This window comes from Nelumbo nucifera, chromosome 1 (assembly GCF_055504915.1).
Source record: "Nelumbo nucifera cultivar China Antique chromosome 1, China Antique-T2T, whole genome shotgun sequence".
NCBI classification, from domain to species: Eukaryota; Viridiplantae; Streptophyta; class Magnoliopsida; order Proteales; family Nelumbonaceae; genus Nelumbo; species Nelumbo nucifera.
Genome location: NC_142649.1, coordinates 214,582,660 through 214,595,838, shown reverse-complemented (window position 1 = coordinate 214,595,838; position 13,179 = coordinate 214,582,660). Strand labels below are relative to the sequence as shown.

The 13,179-nt window shown below is 46.4% G+C and overlaps 1 protein-coding gene across 6 annotated transcripts; it reads right to left on the bottom strand.

Moving 5' to 3' along the window:
- Window positions 1-6,913: 6,913 nt before the first annotated feature.
- On the bottom strand, window positions 6,914-11,763 carry LOC104604695 (metal-nicotianamine transporter YSL3-like). 6 transcript variants are annotated; one of them, XM_010269165.3, is made up of 10 exons: window positions 11,354-11,385; window positions 11,135-11,229; window positions 10,790-10,960; window positions 10,272-10,695; window positions 9,971-10,143; window positions 9,290-9,387; window positions 9,062-9,196; window positions 8,784-8,973; window positions 8,568-8,682; window positions 6,914-8,174 (listed from the first exon to the last, which is right to left on the bottom strand). In XM_010269165.3, exons 4-10 carry the CDS (start codon window positions 10,675-10,677, stop codon window positions 7,249-7,251), a joined length of 2,043 nt encoding a protein of 680 aa, XP_010267467.1. In that variant the 5' UTR covers window positions 10,678-10,695; window positions 10,790-10,960; window positions 11,135-11,229; window positions 11,354-11,385; the 3' UTR covers window positions 6,914-7,248. The 6 variants fall into 6 exon arrangements, with proteins under 6 accessions (XP_010267467.1, XP_088752283.1, XP_010267466.1 ...); XM_088896157.1 differs by having other exon boundaries at window positions 11,142-11,229; window positions 11,354-11,371; XM_010269164.3 differs by lacking the exon at window positions 11,135-11,229 and having other exon boundaries at window positions 11,354-11,763.
- Window positions 11,764-13,179: the final 1,416 nt, after the last annotated feature.

Sequence of the window (13,179 nt, the reverse complement as noted above, 5' to 3'; positions counted from 1 at the left end):
GCGTTACGCTTTGAGTTTGCGGCGTCCAACAATGAAGCAGAGTACGAGGTGTTAATAGCTGGGCTAGCTTTAGCAAATGAAGTGAAAGCCAAGCACATCATCATCTGCAGTGATTCTCAGCTCGTGGTTAACCAAGTTACAGGTGAATATGAAGCTCGCGAGCGAACCATGATCGCCTACTTAGCCAAAGTCAGAGAGGCTCTGCTCAACTTCCAGTCTCACTTCATCAAGCAAATCCCGAGATTTGAGAACGCTGAGGCCGACGCCCTATCCCGGTTATCCAGCACCAGTGATAATACCATGAGAACCGGATATATAGAGAACTTGGCTCGGCCTAGCATTCTCAAGGGGGCAGAGGAGGTCGCTTCTGTCGTTCAAGTAGAGTCGAGCTGGATTGATTCGCTTACGAGCTTTCTGCTACACGGGACCCTCCCTGCAGATCACAATGCTACCAGAAGGGTAGAGCGTCAGGCGGCCAAATACGTCATTAATAGACGAACGACTATACCGAAGATCTTACACGCTCCCCTATCTGCGCTGCTTGCGAGCTTCCGATGCCGAGCTAGTGCTCTGCGACACTCATGAGGGCCTGTGCGGTGGACACTTGGGCGGCAGGGCTCTCGCCCAGAAAGCGCTACGACGGGGATACTACTAGCCAACAATGAAGGCAGATGCGATCGAGCTCATCAGAAGATGTCACAAGTGCCAGAAGCATGCCAACATCCACCACCAGCCTGCCGCCAGCCTGAAGTATCTCACCAGCCCGTGGTCTTTCGCACAGTGGGGGATTGATATACTCAGACCATTTCCACCAGCGACAGGGCAGAAGAGGTTCTTAGTGGTGGCAGTTGATTATTTTACCAAGTGGGTAGAAGCTGAACCTCTCACAATGATCACAGCGCGGAATGTGCTGAACTTCTTCTAGAAGAGTATAGTGTGTTGTTTCAGACTACCCCGAGTACTAATCTCTAACAACGGTAAGCAGTTCGAGGATATTAAATTCCAGAACTGGTGCAAAGACATGGGAATTCAACAAAATTTCACCTCGGTAGCACACTCTCAAGCAAACGGTCAAGCAGAGGTCACGAACAAAGCCATTCTCCACGGACTGAAGGCATGCCTCGACCGAGCTAAGGGACTCTGGGTAGATGAGCTACCCAGTGTATTATGGGCTTATCAGACCACAGTAAAGACCACAATAGACGAGACTCCCTTCAACCTCACTTATGGCACTGAAGCAGTCATCCCAGCCGAGATCGAGGTTCCCACGCTACGTCTAGAAGTATACGATGACTAAGCAAACGAAGATGAGCTACGCACCAACCTCGACCTACTTGACAAAGTACGGACCTCGCATACATTAGGACCGTGGCCTACCAGCAAAGAGTAGCTCAGTACTATAACGCCATGGTCAAAAAGTGGAACCTCCACGTCGGAGACCTGGTTCTTCGTAAAGTCATGGTACCTGAGCCCGGTGTTGGTAAGCTCGGGCCGAATTGGGAAGGACCCTACCGAGTAAAGCGGGTGCTCGGAGAAGGAACATACGAACTCAAAACCCTAGAAGGGAAACAAGTACATCGAGCATGGAATATTGTCAACTTAAGGCAGTATTACCTGTAATCACCGAGCTGAGTGGACTACAAGTCGCTCTTCGAGCCTATGGGCTAATACGCCGAGCTAACGAAGACCTCGGCACTATAAGATCCAGTCGCCTCTTTGGCATGGGTGAACTCCAGGACGGGGTGGACCATAGTCGATCTCCGAGCCTAAGGGCCAATACGTCGAGCTAACGAAGACCTCGGCACTATAAGACCCAGTCGCCTCTATGGCATGGGCGAACTCTAGGAGAGTGGACCATAAGTCACTCCCCCAGCCCAAGGACTAAAACGCCGAGGTAACGAAGACCTCGACATCGTATAAGACCTAACCGCTTCATCGGCATAAGCTAAGTATTAATACCAAAGGCACAGGCAACTCGGGTGTGAATCCTATGATGCATAGCCCGCCCTGGTATACAAATTGGACCCGTTAGAGACAACCGACTTCAACTTTAAGTAACCCAAGTGCATACAGGTCACGCATATGCTCGCTATGTTGGTCGCCTCGGTGTACGTTATAAAATCACCCCTACCAAGTACTGGGAGACAGCTCGGGGTAACGATAATCGAGAAACCCCACTTCGAGCACTTAGCTCTAACAGTTCGAGTGAAATAGTCACTTTGGCAAAAGAGTAAATCGCACAACACTTGGCAAAAAAGAGAAACATTTCATTACTAGAAAAATCGGGCCTAATAGCCCAGGAGAGTACATCAAAACAGAGAAAAAAAAGAGAACCAGGCTCGGCCATCCGAGAGCAACCACTTCAAAAGATTCATTTTTTAGAAGAAGAAAAAAAGAGAGCAACCAACCTCAAGGCCCCACCTCCTCTACGTCCTCATCGCTCTCTTCCAGGGAGTCGGGCTCCTCCTCCTCTGCAGTATCTGCCGTCTCTGGGGCCAGGTCCCTCATTGTTACGCCCTCAAGGTTAAGGTCGAAGAACTTCTTCTGGACCAGCCACTAGCAAAACTTGAACCCCGAGCGGTAGGACTTCGAGCCGTATTCGACCTGGAGGTCGTGGAACTGCTGGGACTCTTTAAAGTCCTCCACCGCCTTAGCCCGCTCTTCCTCCACCACGGTGTCGAAGTTTCGGGTCCTCTCATGGAGCGTGGACTCCAAGCTCTGGACCTGCTGGCGAAGAAGCTCCTTCTCCGCCGCCACCCTCGAAGACTCCTCCCTGTAATGGGCGCTCTCCTCAGACAATCGGGAGATTCGTGCTTCCTGGTCCCTAACGAACAGCTCCTGGGCCTCGCTTCCCTTCTGAGCCTAGATGAATTCAGCCCAGGCCTCGTCGAGCTCGTGTTGGAGCTTCTGCACTTCCGACCTCTGATCGACGGCGTCGTGGGAGTTGATAGCAATCTGACAGGCCATGGCATGGATGGTGGAGTTCAGCTGCCAATAGAAATCCGAGGTAAGTAAGGGGGAGAGAGAAAAGAAAAGGGGGGGAGAAAAAGGGAAGAAGCAGCACTTACCACCATGCAGTGAGCCGAGGCCAGCTTGGCGAGCTGCCTATGGTGCATCCCGGCCTAGCTCGCGACCTCCTCATGAGTGACCGCCTGTCGACTCCTCCGCGAGGCCACGAGGAAGTTGGTGATGCTTTCGTCCCTTCCCTCGGTAGGAAACCGCGGGAAGACGGTGGGGCCGGACCGCGCGGCTGAAGGGTACTGCTCCTTGGGTGGGACCTCTTCTTCTTCACCGCCTCCCGCGGCTACTCCCTCGAATGGCACAAGTGGGACCTCTGGCGGCGGAACAAAGGCTGGATCCACAGCCTCAAACTCGGCGGCCCCAGAAGTGGACGCTTGGTCGAGGTGCGACCTCTTCGCCCTACACTTCTGGTTGCTCGACAAAAGGCGATGTGCATCCACACCAGACATGTTGGCTACAAGAATCACAAGGCATTAGTCCAGCTCGCAAAAAAAAAAAAAAAAAAGAAAAAGAAGAGAAGGCGACCTAAGGGTAACCTACCGGGGCTCAAGCCGGCCTGCACGAGCTTGTCCTCAGCCAAGTAGTCCGACTAGAGGAAGCCTACCCCCGCCCAAGACTACAGCATTTTCCGAACTTTTGGGTTCAGCTCAACGCCCGGATCCTGAACGGCGGCCCTCCAGTGGGTCGGAAAGGGCCACCCCTCGAGGTTGCGAACTACAAAATAACCCCGCTTCTAGGTTGGGATCCTGTTTGGCAGATCGTGGAGGAGCTTGAAGCGAGGACGGGGGGAAAAGTAATAAGAGCACCTTTTTGGGGGGGCTCCAGGGGAGGCATTCTTAATTGACAAAAGGGTGGCAAAGATATCAAGGGAAAGAGGAAGACAGTACTCGAAAAACAAAGAAATTGTCCCAACCACATTCCGGATTGAGTTCGGATGGAGTTGGTCTATGGTGACATTGAAATGGGTAAGAACCTCCACTATCAAAGGGTATAGAGGGAGTCGGAGACCAGCCACGAGCTGCTCCTCAAAGATCACGATCTCATCATAGTCGTGCTTCCAGGGAGAGTTACCGGATGGGAGGCTGTAGATGAGATCCCTGGGGGGGTTATAGTAAGAGACTAGGGCCCGAAGCCTCTCCATTAACATGGAGGAAGGGCCGAAGCTATCCGGCTCTCGACCCCAGGAAGTGGAAGCCGAGTTATCGGAGGCCTCTCAGACTTTCGGAGCCTGCCCTTCAGGAAACCCCCAAGCTCCCCCCGAGCTCGAGGGGACCTCGCCCTGATTACCATCTCGGGAAAAGCCATCGTAGTACGGATACCCAGACATTGTTTGGATAGAGTAGAGGACTCACCAGGAAAGTGAACTGAGAAAGCGACGAAAACGGGGAGAGCTCAAGCAAACAAGGTGAAGGTGCGACCTCAAACTAAAAGCAAGGCAAGTTGGCGTAAAGAAAATGAGGCCTAGGGCCCTCCTATTTATAGCCACTGTGCCCAAAAAACCAACGGTCCCGATCAAAGCGGATCCAACGACTTATAATAAATTTGGCTGCACGTCCTTCGAGACTGAAATAAAGCTGGTTGCGCGTCTTCCGAAACTGAAGGCAGTTCGGCGCATTTTTTGGTGCCCGGAAAATCCAGAAGTCGCCCGACCTCCGCGCGTATACATCATGCGATCAGTCAACCTAGTTTAAATTATGGGTCAAATCCACCCGTCACTTCATGAGCTCCCTGCGCTAGAGTAAGACCCTTAGCCCAAGGAGTGGGGGGCAATTGATGGAGGGTGATTTGACCCAACCTCCTAACTAAGGGACACGTGGATATGACTCGACGTAAGTGACAGCTCAGCATGACAGCTTGGCCACAACTTGGCGTAATGAGCTCGCTGAAATCCCAACAGAACAGCTCGCTACAGTTCACTACAACCCGCTACAGAACGGCTTGCTGCAAGGCAGCTCGCTACGAAGGAGTTCGCTACAAGGGAGCTCGCTACAAAGGAGATCGCTATTGAGTAACCCGGAGTCTTCGGGAAACTTCTTATCCGACAAGACCATGCTTGTCAGACTGCTCCCACGTCTCTTATCCGGCGGCGCAACACCTGCCAGTACAGAGGACTGCGCCCACGTCTCAACGTCAGGCGGCGTCATGCACGCCAACTTTGCATAACGTCTCTCAGCTGACAGGATCGTACCCTGCAACGGATACCTGCACCAATTGAATCAGCCTGACAAATAACGGTTGTAGTAGAGAATCAGAGGTGGTTACACCCGATTTGACAAAGCATTAATATATAAGGGCTCTGACCCCCAAGGAAGAAGGTAATTGAATTTTTGTAATCGAGTAGTGCGCATCTCCACTCTTAGGTCGTTTTCCTTTACTACTCTCTAAGCTTTCTACCGAATTCTAACTTAAGCATCGGAGTGTTCTCGTCGGGCGAACTCCCCGGGAATCCATCTTCTCATTCTTAGGTGTTGTCCGTTGCCAGATAGGAGTAAAGCCCCTACCAGCTAGGAGTGACCAGATCGCGCTACTCAGAAGTTAACCTCTCACTCTCTCACTCTCTCTCTCCACTCTCTCTCTCCTCCTCTCCTTCTTCTTCTTCTCCTTCGTTCTCTCTTTTCTTTTTCATCACTCCCTCTCTTTTTCCTGTATGTTTTGGTCGGACCAAGCGGCGGATCTCCCTTGTTCGTCTTGCTGAAGCTCTCCGAAAGCCGGTGACCATTACAACATTCGACGGTTGCTGAAGCTCTAATGTTCTGTTACTCTGTCCATGAACCCAACAACGATGTGGAAAAAGGAGGAGAGAGAGAGACAAGGGTCTTGCAGCCACGAGAAATAGAGTGGGTGGTCAAAGACAGAGAGTTGGCGTAACAATTCTGCTCAAGGGCGATGATTGTAAAGCAGAAACAGATCTAAAGGGTAAATAGTTCTTTTATATTTTTGTTAACGGAAAATTAAGGGGTGTTAACCGTAAGAGAAGTATTAGTCAATTGTTTGAAAGCGTTAGTCAATTTTCAAAATGTAAGGGTACTTAATCAATTCGCTAAACGCAGTTTAAGAAATTTACCCATTCAATAAAAGTGAGGTGAGACGGTTTTTTCGGTCTCTTCTTCATTTTTTGTGGTGTATCTCTGGTTTAAATGAAGACGCAGAAGAAGACGAAGCCGAGATCTTGATCTCAGTTCTGTATCTCAGATCTTATATACCGCGAGTCTTTCCCTTCGGTGTCTTTGACCGTCTTCTTCTTCTGGCCTTAAAGTGAAAACTCCGAAGAGCCTTGGACGGAAGAGACGACACCTACCGATTTCCAGTACAGATAACCAGCTCTCTCTCTCTCTCTCTTATTTCGGATTTCAGCGTCTCTGATCTCGTTTCTTCATTAGGTAAAAAACGATTGGACAATGGACACTGACGTGCATTGGGCATTCCCTTTCCAATAGTGATTGATGTTAGTTGAAGACTTCACCTTTCTTTCCTTTCCATTGTAAATGGGATACTGCAAATGACCGATGACTGAGTGAGGAAGAAGAAGAAAGAGGGACAGAAACAGATGAGAAAGGGACGGGAGAAAAATAGAAAAGAAGGGGAAGAAAAGAGGGAGATCCGTTTGCAGCCCTGACTATGGGGGCTAAACTAAAGTTGCTTCACCAACACCAAGTGAAGTAAAAGAATATTATAACATAGGTAAAGGTAGACTCCGGATCTCCTGCCCACGCCTACCCACAATACACTATCCCCTTGAATTTGGATGAGATGTTCTCCATGTGACTGCAATAAACATGGGCAGGAGATCCGGGCTCGTAAAGGTAATTTTGACAAAGGGGAGGAATTTCAAATTTGATTTGCTCCTCAGTTGGTAACAAAACTCAAAACAATTGAAGCATCCTTGTTAAACTACTGCGAAAAATTAATCTCTAACTATTTGATAATTGAAATTTCATTACACATGTTCAGTTATGTCAAGTGCTTTGTGTTTTATACACCATGCGAGTGATTGATTCTTTCTCTTACATAATGATCTCATATAGGATAAACCTATATTGATTTCTGTCAGCTTCAGCTTGAGCTAACACTACTGTACTAAAAATAAAGTGAGCACGTCTTGATTTCATTGTATGTATATTCATCCTTTATAAAGCCTCCACTTTGAAATTAGACTACTCTTGTACTCACCAATTGTTGTTTCAATTCCTTCAATATTACTTTGCTTTCTTCTGGAGAATTCCCGCATTACGTAGCCAAGAACCTCATGCAGATGGGAGGATTAACATTGGCTAAAGCAAGAATAGATGAAGGGAGGATCCACAACCCATCCCCACAGATCAAACCAGATGCAACTGCAGGAATCATCAAAGTAGCCTTCTTGCTATCGAGCTTGTGCCATACAAGGACAATTAAGCTCCCAACACACATATCAATCGCAAAATAGGCTCCAACTAGGAAAGGCACTGCCATAGCCATTGGTAACGGAACCCACTTCCCTAATTTAGGCGGGGATAAGTCCCTCAGTAAGTTGGCCCCAACTGCAAAGGCAAAGAATCCACAACAGAGTTGCAAGCAATGCCGTGGTAGTGCAGAAAAGCCTTCGACTCCAAGAATTGCCATGTTTCGATAGATTAATGCATATGGAGCTTTGAACTCTTTATTAGGATTGCCCACATCAAAAGCCTTATAGAACAGAAAGAATGTTAGAGGAGCAACCACACAGCCCATGGCAGTTCCAACAGCCTGGCTCACGAGCATTGAGCGAGGAGAAGTGAGAGTGAGATGAGCGGACTTGAAGTCATGCATCAGATCAGAGGAAATGGAAACAATGGATTTAATCAGGCCACAACCGACAAGCCCTGCTACCACACCAGTGTCTTTTCCAGCCAAGGCGGCAATTACAAAGAGGGCAACTTTTCCATAGTTGTAGGCCATGTTCATGTCAGTCAGACCAGCACCATAAGCATTGCAGAAGCTTAGAGACGGAGCAAAAATGTAAGCTAAAACCACATAGTACCATTTCAACTCGGGGAACATTAATGGGATCAAAATGGTGGAAATGATGGAGAAGGTGACATATCCCACAAATGCAAGCCATAAAGGAATTCTTTCCCTCACAAACAATTCATTTCTTTGAAGATCATCAAGAGGCTGACTCCCATGATCTGCCACTGAAGATAAGAAGCAAAAATGTTAGCTCAAGTTGTAAACCAAACCATGTCTACATGGGACATCTTGGTAGACTGCTAAGTGCCAACAGGCAAGTTCGGATGCATGCCAAGGTCGTCTGCTCAAGCCTGGCCTGAACTGATTGTGATCCATCATGGTCAAAGCATCTAGGCTCAAGCTGTGATAGCCTGATTGCAGCTACTGGATTTAGTCCATAGCCAGGCCTGTATCTGGCCTGAGCTATAAACTCTGTAGAAAGTCCTGCTCAACAACATTGACCAGATGATTAATTTAACAATCAGTATAGGCAGCAAGGTTCAGCTTGCCAGGCATTAGGTAGACTCTCTTTGCACATGTATAGGATTGCTAACGGTCCTACTTGTGGTCTCATTTACCTCTGTTCGAGTTCCTTTTGTTCATCCTGTCATGGATACTTTTGATGGTGAAGAACATTATCTTGAGAAAATTGTAGAGGCCATCTCCAAGGATGAGGGCAATGGAAATAAAAACCTGCTCAATACATTGGTAAATGAGAAGCCACTTTTTCTCTAAATAGCATAAGTTACCGTCAGTAATGAAAATTTTGAAAGGAGATATCAGATTTTGGTAACCTTGTAACCATTCAAGCTCTTCATATTGCTCTCAGGTAAAGTCATGGGGAACCAATCTCCTTTAAGCCCACTTATCAGCGGCCACATTATCCCCCATGAGAGCACAGCTCCCAAAATCAAAGAAAAGTTCACGAGATGTGAACAAATCATTCCCGCTCCAATGTAAGTCATGCTAAAATCAAAGTAGAATCTGCAAAATCCAATGAACATAAACCAGCGGTCAAGAAAGGATGATTCACAGGTACAGCTGCAAAGGTAGGAAACAGAACAATACACACGTTTGTTTCCATGCTCTCAATCCAAAAGTTGGGAACTGTGAGAACCCACATTGTGCCCCTCCAGAATAGAACCATTGAAAGAAACCCCAAAGGAAGCTGATTGAGAAGAACTTTGCAAACCCATGCACTTGCTTTCTGTGTTAAAGACGATAACTCTTTTTAGATCAAGTTTATATCTGAATTATTGATTCTATAAGGAGAAAGGAACTGTGAAAAACAAATAGGTACTTGGCCATTTTGTCCCCTTGAGAAGTGTGGAAACCATTAATAAGAACCGCAGTCGCAGTACCACTCGGATAGGTCAATTTGTAGTCAATTATCATAATCTGTGGAATAATTATAATCCACTTTATGAGCATATCTTTAGGATCGGAAAAGAAATAATGATTAGAGTTATAGAACTACTCCACAATGATGTTCAGTTCCAAAATATTAGCATTTTATATCGTTATATTTGTATTTGATTGCTGCTATAACAGCAAAACTGAGCAAATTAAACTGCAGAAATCCAGCATAAAGCTTGACAAGTTTGAAATGGAACATTATTTAAGACAAGGTTACTTTTTTGAACAAAACAAAAACAAACAGAACCTAAAGACAAATATCTACTACACCGATTTATGTTACAAGGTCGGGCGAGGGTTACACCCACCAAGTCAACATGAGTGAGAAGTTACAGCATATCAGAAATAATTAATGCGCTAAAGATAAATTTAAGGTGGTTACCCAGAACCCCTTTATAGGAATTGACAATCTTATTGCAAGAAGATGAATTGTAATCTCACTTGTAACCAGAAAATTTAGAAGCAAAGGAAAAAATACCATACAACAAAACCCAAGTCTGAGAGGAAATAGAGGAATCTGCCTCCAAATCATATTATAAATATAACAGTGAAATAGAGAATCTACCTTTCTGAGAGGAACCAAGGCCAAAAGTCCAACAAAGCTAACTACAAAAAGGAACCCAGTCATCCAACCAATTCCAGGTTCTTTGAAGCTCCCTGGAGTATTGCCTTCTGTATCAACCCCTGCCTGTTCATATGTCTTCTTATTTAATCCCAAAAGATAGGACCCGAAACCTCCTGAGATACAAATAACAACAAAAATCTGAAAAACAGTGAGGAAGAAATGGATATTTTAAAGGAAAAAACAAAACTTTTTCTCTGCTCTGAATCTCTTGATAAATTTACAGAATATTAGAGCATCTCACCTCCTACAGCAATGCTATAACATGCAACTGCACAAGTCTGGATTACGGTGTTCTCCTGCCGTGTGAACGGGGATGAGACAATTCCAGCTTTCTGAAGCAGCGTTGTCCACGACCGTATGAAAACAAAAGCGAGAAGGGCAGCAGAGACATTGAGGTTAGGAACGAGGCCAGTGGTGAGGTTAAGCTTCATCACTATCACGCTATAGATAACCCCGATCAGTAAGCTTGCAATAAGCCCGCGGACTGTAATCTGCTTAGTCCATGGTGGAATTCTCTTCCACTCTTCCATTGGTTTTTCCTGTGGCTCTTCCAAGTCCTCTCTATCGATCTCTTTCTCATCTTTCGATTCCTCCATATCCATGGCTCCCGATTTTATAGTACAGGTCGTTTGGCACCACTTCTTCATTCAACAGGGGAACCCCATCTGAAATTCCAATATCTTGGTTAGAGAAGTGGTAAAAAAGAAAATTTTCACACAAATTTTGGAACAATGTGCTTATGCATAAGACCCTGGGTACCTTATTCTCCTCCTCCAGTGCTCCTGCTGTTGTTATTAGTTCTTCAGCAGAGGAATTGCTTAAGCAGTAGAAAAACAAACAAACAGAAACTGGCCTCCCTTCTTGATCAATTTACTGAAACTGAATCCCACCCGCCTATCGAATTCCCTCGGAAACCGCCAGAAGACACACCTGGTTCGCAATGATGAATACAAATAATAATCAATTGAAGCAGTAAAAAGCATAAGCGCACACAAGAATAAAATCATGAACGAAGAAAAAAAAAACAATAAGAAAATCTGCGAAGACTCCGATCACAATAGCAATAGCATGTACTTCTAAAGTAGAAATTAGTGATTGTAGTACACTATACAGGCGGAAATCTGCAGCTCTCTTTGTTCCAAGGATCTCTCTTTATTCTTCATATTTTTATCGTGTCCATTGAGAAGGAAAGTCGGGTACTGAGTAAAGAATTTGAACAAGATTCAACTGAAGGAAGGATCGATTCTTCCCTTAAAAGCCCACTAAACGTCACCCATTGAAAGAAAAAGAAAAGGAGTAAGAGATTGGGTGAAGATTGCGCACCCAACGTTGACGAATGCGATCGTTTTGTTGTGCTGTCAAGACTTCAAAGAGATCCACCCATTTATGTTTCGGAGCTGCAGATTCACTTTTACAATTCTGCTGCTGCTCTTGCAATTTTGATGGGGACGAGGGAAACCTCTTCTTGGACCCCCGATCCAATCAGCAGAAGTCAGAAGACCTTACCACAAGGGCTTCTTGGTCAATGAACATAAACAATTACAGAAATAATAGCTTCTCTTTCAGAAGTAGTACAAGTTTATACTACCTTCCCGCTTTGTACGTTGTAAATCCAAAGCGGTTTTACTTCCTTTTTGTGACTATGAGTGGGTTGTAATAGGAGAGGGATGACCGGAGAGAAGAGAAATAAATATATTAGATTCTTTTATACTGATCCAGAATTCCAGATGTGTAGCCAAGGCAAGTATCAGCAAGAAAGCAATATTAGTAGTGTAGAGGGCTGTAAATCGGTCGGAACCGTCGGATGGATCCGATTAAACCATACCGGAACTGTCTCCACTACGGGATGAATTGGAGCTGGGTTACTGTTTACTGTGGGTTCCATCTAGGCTTATCTTTACTGGACACTGGCGTGTCTACTGTGATAGGTAACTAAGGGTGTGAATGGACCGGTTTTCGATTGGACCCCGTCCATTCCAAAATCAATTTGAACGTATTGGACGGACCAATAAGACATTCCGGTCCAAAATATTATTATATTAGATTGAACCTGGTCCATCCGTAACATATTTATATTAGGTTGTGATGGAGGGAGATTTGGCCCGACCCCTTGGCCACGTGACACGTGGAAGCAACCGAGAGTGACCTGGCAGAAGCGTCAGCTCGGCACGGCAGCGGGCCCACAACCCGAGCTCCGAGAAAATGAGTCCCAAGCTCCCCCAAAAAAGGAACCCACGACCCGAGCTCCCCAAGGAAGAACCCAAGCTCTCCCTTGGAGGTCCTAAGCCTTACAAGGAGCGCAAAGGGCAAAAACCCGAGTTGACCCACCCCGGGGCAGTTCGGGCCACACTTCTATCCGAACTCAAGACTTCACCTCGCACACCACTTCGGCTCCAAGTCGCCTGACTAAACAGCCGTACCTGACGCCCAGGAAGCCCGTACACGGAGGCGGCGCGCCTGACTGATTAGGGGTCCGACACATGACAGCCGCCCTCCAACGGCCACCTGCCACCGCCATCTCAGACGTGGCAGAGATGGCCCTGAAAAAGAAGATAGTGGTGGTTATGACACCCGAACTGGCAACTGGCAGAGGTTATGACACCCGAACTGGCATCTGGCAGAGATGATGACACTCGATCTGGCAGAGGTGATGATGCCCGATCTGGCAGAGGTATGGGAGTGAGTGTACAAGGTGATTATAAAAGGCCCCCTTCCCCCAACGAAGGAGATATGTGATTCGTGTGCTTTCTGGTCTTGAAGTCCCTCATTCTCCTTGCCTTCTCAAGAGCACTAACTTGAGCTTCAGAGTGTTCCAACCGGGTTCCTCCCCGAAAGTTTCCATTTTCTTCCTTGTTTCAGGCACCTCCAATTTCGTTAGAGGCAAGGTAACCGGAAGCTAAGACCGACCAGATTGCGCATCATCAAGTTGGATTGGATTAAGCTAGCAAATATCTGGTTTATTGATATAAGATAACAATATATGTGTCAATGGACCGGGTTTGGATTAAAATCAATCTAAATCAAAATGAATTTGAATAGATTAGACGGTCCAGACATTGAATTTGGATCAATCCAAATTGGTCCAAGACATTGATTAGATTGAATTGGACATGTTCCATTTATAATGAATTCATATCGGACTGAATCGG